General features: G+C 43.5%; 1 protein-coding gene across 2 annotated transcripts; it reads right to left on the reverse strand.

Annotated features, from left to right (window-relative positions):
• Window positions 1-1716: 1716 nt before the first annotated feature.
• Window positions 1717-6594, reverse strand: LOC124193604 (homeobox protein SIX1-like). 2 transcript variants are annotated; one of them, XM_046587508.1, is made up of 6 exons: window positions 5750-6569; window positions 5157-5552; window positions 4688-4995; window positions 2954-3254; window positions 2802-2891; window positions 1717-2761 (listed from the first exon to the last, which is right to left on the reverse strand). In XM_046587508.1, the coding sequence occupies exons 1-6, from the start codon at window positions 5876-5878 to the stop codon at window positions 2513-2515; spliced, it is 1473 nt and encodes a 490-aa protein (XP_046443464.1). In that variant the 5' UTR covers window positions 5879-6569; the 3' UTR covers window positions 1717-2512. The 2 variants fall into 2 exon arrangements, with proteins under 2 accessions (XP_046443464.1, XP_046443465.1); XM_046587509.1 differs by having other exon boundaries at window positions 1717-2891; window positions 5750-6594.

Raw genomic sequence — 6594 nt, forward strand, 5'->3', positions numbered from 1 at the left:
ATGTATCTAGTTAGTGGCCGTTTGTGGCAATAATAATCTACAACACAGTTACGCCGGCCCGGCCCGGCCTGGCCTATATTATTTTCCAGCCAAACGGATGTTAAATCATACATCAATTCATTCTTTTTATATAATATAATATCCCCAGGTGTGATTATGCAAGCGGAGAGGTTTTAATGATGTTACGTTTAATATTTTTAAGGTTTTACTGCTGACATTTGCAAACGGGAAATATCAAAAGGTGCTGGGCCATCCAGTGAAATCAATTGTATAAAATCTGTGCGCACAGCCCAGCAGTTGGGACGGGCACGTGAGTTGCTGGATGGCTGGTGATGGGGGGATGAACTGAACTGATTTTTTCTGATTGATTAGAACAAAGTGACAGCTCATTTCATCAGATATAATAATAAAAAGGGGGGAGGATGCCAGCAGCAGCAACCCCTCACATAATAATAATGATAATCAAAAATATAATTCAAATGAAAAATAATATAGAAGATGGCTGTGCTGCTGCTGTGCTGCTGCGTATTGTTTGATCGTGGCCACCCCGTTTTTCTATTCTCTTTTTTCTCGAAATATAATAAAGAGATATTGTGTGTTTTGCTGGATGAATGGCACAGCCGGCTGCTCGCGTGCCCCCCTCACCACCCCACCCATTTTTACCTGTGGTCTCTTGTTGTGTGTGTGTAGCCCCTTTGACGTTTGTTGGTTGATTTTACGTTCCTGATTGAAAAGTTGGCCAATATTCTCTGATATACATTTTCAAGCTAAAAATAAAAATAGAAAAAAGAACTTTGACATTCACCAGCAGTTTGTGCTGGTCCTTGGAAATGTTCAGTGTACAGTTTGGACATTTTTGCATATCATTAGACACACCTGGGGGGAATATATATTTTAAAAGGGGCGGTCATTTACTCTGCGCGTGCAACACTTGCACCTTCGAAATGGCCACCAGCAGGAGATAGACGAAATCTTTTGCTCTTGTGATTTCATCACCACCACCAACTCTGCTGCATGTCACTGGCCTTTGATTCTATTATTCGCCGCTCGTGTGTTCTACATGGGCGTTTGCATATATAGGACGGACGCCATTGCATACAATAACCGCCCGCGTTTATATTCCCACCCCGTTATTTCGGATAGAGGAGGAACGAGGGTGAGCAGCAGTGCTGTTAACGGGCGCCGCGGCGCTTCTTTTCTTTCTTTCTTTCTGCTGTTATATATGTCGTGAGGTACGATAACGAGCGCGTCACCCGGCCATGAACATCACAGCAGCTCTTCCCGGTGTTCTTCCTTCCACCCCCCGGCCTCCCCTCCCCCCTCTTTTATATATATATATTCTATTCCCAATTAGGACGTCTATTGTTTGCTGGTTATGTACTGTGCATGCGGCGGCGGTGGCGGCGGTGGTGTGACGGCGGCGCGCCCGTCGACCGGAACGACGACGACAACGACGCCGTCCGCCGTAACAAACCGAAAAAAAAAACAAAAAAAGAACGTCGAAATTTAGATGTCAAAAATTATTTGATCAAGAAATTATTATTTCTTTCTTTTTTAATTAAATTTACAAATAAATCTGAATATTTTAAAAAATTACATTTTCTTTCTGATTAATTCTTTCTTGATTTAATTTTTTAGAAATTTGAATTTAAAATAATAATGTTTTCATTTTCTTATTGGAAATGAAATAAATTTTTCTGAATTTATGAGAAACAATTTGTGAATTTTTGTTTTGTTTTCAAATCGTTTTGGTATTTTTGTACAACAGCGTCCAGCAGTCGAGTATTGAGAGAGAGACACACATTACAAAAGAAAAAAAAAACAACAGATTATTACACATTCACTAATTGATGACATAATACGAACACCAGGAAATTGAAACCAACAAAAAATTGAAAAAATGTTTTTTTCTTTAAGGGTGGGTCTGGGGAAAAATTAAAATTCAGAAGATAAAAAAAAGCTGATGATTTTGGTTTGGATTTTAGACAAGAAAACATTTTTGTTTTTTCTAAATTATTGATTGATTGATTACTGTATAAACACAAAATGGAGAGAACAAATTGATTTTTTTTTCTGATCAAGATATATAAATGTAATAAAACCCCCCGTCATTTAAATATATATCATTCGATTGGACCGCGAAAATTTCGTTTGAAAAAAAAAAATAATAATAATTTTCAAATGGAGAATTAAAATGTTTTAGATGAGTCGATCCGTTTTTTCGATATATATATAATAGGCCAGAGAGAAGGGAAAAATTAGCAATAAAATATTATTGTTTTGGCGCCAATTGAATTCTTTTTGTTTTGCTGTCCAATTAAAAAAGCGGGAAAAAAAAATTCAATCACTGGGTTCATATTTTTTGACAAAAAAATTCCTATCCGCTTCAAAATTGTTTTATACTACTTTTTTATGAAAATTAAAAAATTGATTATACACATCTTTTCTTTTTGGAATGGAATAGGTTGGCGAAATATAGCAAATGAAATTTTGAATTTAAAAAAAAAGGGAATTATATAATCAATTTGAATTTTTCTGGCGGGAAAATAAACTCAATTGAAATTTGAATAATTTTTGAATTTTTAAATCTACGGTGGTCGTCACGAATTGGCGTGCGGATTGTTGTAGTCGTGGGCCGTCGGCTGCTGCTGGGCAGGCCCGGTCGATTGTTGTTGTTGTTGCTGGAGCAGAGAATGGGCCAGATCGGCGTGCGACGGGTGGTGCGAGGTGACGTGGTGGCCGGGCGAGCCAAAAGCGGCGGCTGCGGCCGCCGCAGCCGCCGCAGCCGCCGCCGCCGACGCCATTTGCAACTGGTGGCTCGTGTGGTAGACGGACGCCAGTTTCAGGTCCGGGTACAAATCGCCGATCGATCCGCCACCAATCAGCGAGTCCTATTTTGTTTATTTATTTAAAATTAATTGGAATTCAATTAAAATTGAAATGATTTCTATACCTGGTTGCTGCCGTGGTGCGGGAGGGAGTTGGCCAGTGCGGCGGCCATGTTGTTGAGTTGTTGTTGTTGTTGTTGTTGCTGGTGGTGGTGATGGTGGTGGTGGTGGTGCTGGATGTGATGAGGGGGCGGCGGCGAGGGCGTGTCCAACAGGGCGGCCGAGTGACGCGCCGACGCCAGCGACGACGTCGCCATGGCAACGTCGGGACCGTCTCCGTCCAGCGACTCGGACCCGGATTCGTCCAGGGCCGAGGCGTCGTTGGCGCCGTCTCCGCCGTCCTTGGCCGAACTTCCGCCCGACACTCTGCGCGGCAAATTCAAAAAAATTTGAAAAATTTGAAAAATTCGTGGCGGGAAAAAACAATTGAATTTAAAATTGATTCCAGTTAAAAATTTAAAATTAAAACAGAAAAGAAGAAAAAGAAGAAAAGGGCGGAGGTGGGGTGGGGAAACGGACGGATCAGGTTTCTTCTTCCCCTTGTCGAGTTGTTGGCCGTGTGTGACTGCGCACACACAGCGAGACGGCCAGACTGGCTGCTGCTGCTGCTGTTGTTGCTGGCAACTGGTTCTATATTCCCTTCCATTCAAGTGAGGCTCTCAACAGAGGGGGCTGTTTGTTTGACTGACATTTTTATATAATACCCAGACAGAAAAGAAAAAGAAAAAAAGACGGGCAGGAAAAAAAAGACCATCAGGGCGCCTCCGGAATTTTGTGTTTCTTTTGTGTGTACGTTATATACTTACACGCTTCATCAGAGACGGACAAAAAGACATCAGCCGATTACTTGTCGTAACATTACGTCGACTGGCCAGACCAAATCAACCGTCAAACATTGGGAATTTCTTTTAAAAAAATACGAAAATGGACGGCCTAAAAATAAAATTTTATTTTTGCCCGGCAAAAATTTTATTTTTTTTTGTCCGGGGTGGGTTGACGGCCTAGAAAATCAAGTTGTCCTTTATGTACCGTTATAACGACAATATTGACTCGGGTTACACACAGAGAAAAGACCGAAAATGAAGAAGGGCCGTCCAATATTGACACAGCTGAAAGGGTCTCTCCCTCCGCACCAAAAATCTAACCCACTTATTTGTCTGTCCGTCTACTACATACCGCCCACCCATTACGTTAATAACATCAAACTCTGCACGGCCTATCAACATTCCCCTGATGCTGGACATTTATAAACAAGGCCGGGAATAAATGAAATGGCCCAGTTGCCCAGTTCAAATGTCTATACACAGTTGACCCCCCTTTGCCCCAAAAAATAATGGCCGTCTAGTTTCACGTCCAGTCGCGCCGACTTGGTTTTTTTTTCTTTTAAAAACTATCTCGGCCAGCAGTTGTATATAGCGCCGGGCCAGGCCGTTAAAATACGACACGCCACGAAGACGACGACGAGAGAGTCAAAGAGTTTAAATATAGATAGAAAAAAGGCGCCTCTTAGTGTGTATCTAAGACAACAGTGTGTGTGTGTGTGTGCCCAGTCAAAAGTTTATATATACATCAGAAAGAAAAGGGCGGCCAGCGTATATAGAGTCCCTTTGGCTGGTATATATACTCTGACTGGTGTGCTGGCCCAGTCATAACAACAACCCCAACAACTTCTTTTATATCTCTCTCTAGGCCAGCAGCTAGCAGTAGATTGATTTTGATTTCGATTGAGATAAAAAGCCGGGCCAATTAGCGCCGGCCTTATAATGATAAATGAAAGATAATATTATAAAAAGACGGACCTGTCTTTGTGCTCGGCGGCCCTGTCTCTCTGCCGCCGGTTCTTGAACCAGTTGGAGACTTGGGTGGTCGTCAGGCCGGTGGCCTCGGCCAGCTCGCGCTTCTCCCTCGGCGACGGGTACGGATTGTGGCCGTACCAGTCGCGGAGCACCGATCGCGACTTCTCCTTGAAGCAGTAGCTCGTCTCCTCTCCGTCCCAAATGGTCCGCGGCAGCGGGAACTTTCTGCGCACCCGGTACTTGCCCACCGCACCCAACGGCCGCCCGCGCAACTTTTCCGCCTCGATGTAATGCGCCTTCAACCAAAGAGCCTAATATCAAATTTTAAAAAATCAAAATTTAATTTTTGCTGGGCAGACGGGCAGACGGAAAAATTATTTTTTTTCAATTTTTGGAATTTTTGGTCCAGCAGACGGACGGAAAAATTTTATTTTTTTGCCCAGCAGACGGGCAGACGGGCAGACGGACGGACCTGTAGTTTGGGATGATTGTGCGGCGAGAATGGATGGGTTTCCAGGAGTTTGTAGAGTTCTTTGAAATTGGCGCGGTGGAAGGCGACGACGGCCTTGGCTTTGAGAACGCTCTCGTTCTTGTGCAGCTGGTCGCAGGCCGGCAGCGACCAGAGGAAACGGGCCAGCCGCTCAATGTTGCCGCTCTGCTGGAGGACCTCGCAGACGCAGGCCACCTGCTCCTGCGTGAAGCCGAACGACGGCAGGGCCGCACCGCCGCCGTTTCCGCCGGAACTCAGCGACGACGTCCCACCAACCGAAGACGACGAATTGTTGTTGTTGTTGTTGTTGTTGTTGGATGAAGGAGGAGATTGACTGGGCAACGTCATCCCAGTTGACGTCGAAGACATTCCCGGCATCTAATATTTTTGAAATAATTAAATAATATTTTAAATTTAAAATTCCATTTGATTTTGGGTCGTTGAAATGAAAAATTTTGATTGGGAATAATGACGGACGGCCCGTCGCTAAATGTGACGGCCGGGCCGGCCATTGATTCGTTAAAAAACCAGAATAATAATAAAAAATGGAATTTAAAAAATGTTTTATATCATACCATTCCGGCGGCCATCATGCCACCCAGCCCCATGTGGTGATGGTGGTGATGGGCGGCAAAGCCGGACATGTGATGATGATGTGCCACCAGGTCGGACATGCCTCCAGCAGCTGACGGACCGACAATCATCGATCGGCTTTGATTCGATCAAAAGTTGTAACTTCCCCCACGTAATTTTTATAGTTTTATTTTCCAATTTCTTTTGATTCTTTCGATGATTATAACAGAACAAACGGACACGTGCTGCTGGACAGCTGACGGGCCACCAAATTGAGTTAGACACACATCTATAATAAGCCGCTTTCCTTTGGCTATAAGATTAAAGATGACAGTTGAATTGGAGATTATAATCGGATCATATTATAAAAATCCCAAATTTTTTAAAAATAAATCTGTCCGGTAGTTATTTCCAACTGTGTAGAATTTCGGGTTTCAATCACGTACTACACACAGCGACGGGCTCAGCAGCAGCACGCACTCACTTAAATTTTTCTGGGTGCCGGCCACAGCGCGTGTCATTAATCGGCCGCTTTGCTTTCACGCTCACGAAATCAAACGAAATTGTTTTAAAATTATTTGATGTAGAAATTCCAATCGAAATATGGTGCACAGACACTCGACACACACACATACACACACAAATCACAAATCACTTTTTTGTTTTTCCTTTTGTGCCCGGCAAAATGATATGATGGGCCGGCTGTTTTAAAAAATTTGGAATGATTGTCAAGTTGTTGTTTCAAGTTGTTGTTGTTGTTGTTGTCTGGATCGACTGAGAACGAGCTGTTGCGCCAGGAAGAGTCCAGACAGCACTGCGCATCTCGTCCGTCCGGCCCCAACCCTTT

This window comes from Daphnia pulex, chromosome 5, assembly GCF_021134715.1.
Source record: "Daphnia pulex isolate KAP4 chromosome 5, ASM2113471v1".
Lineage (NCBI taxonomy): Eukaryota > Metazoa > Arthropoda > Branchiopoda > Diplostraca > Daphniidae > Daphnia > Daphnia pulex.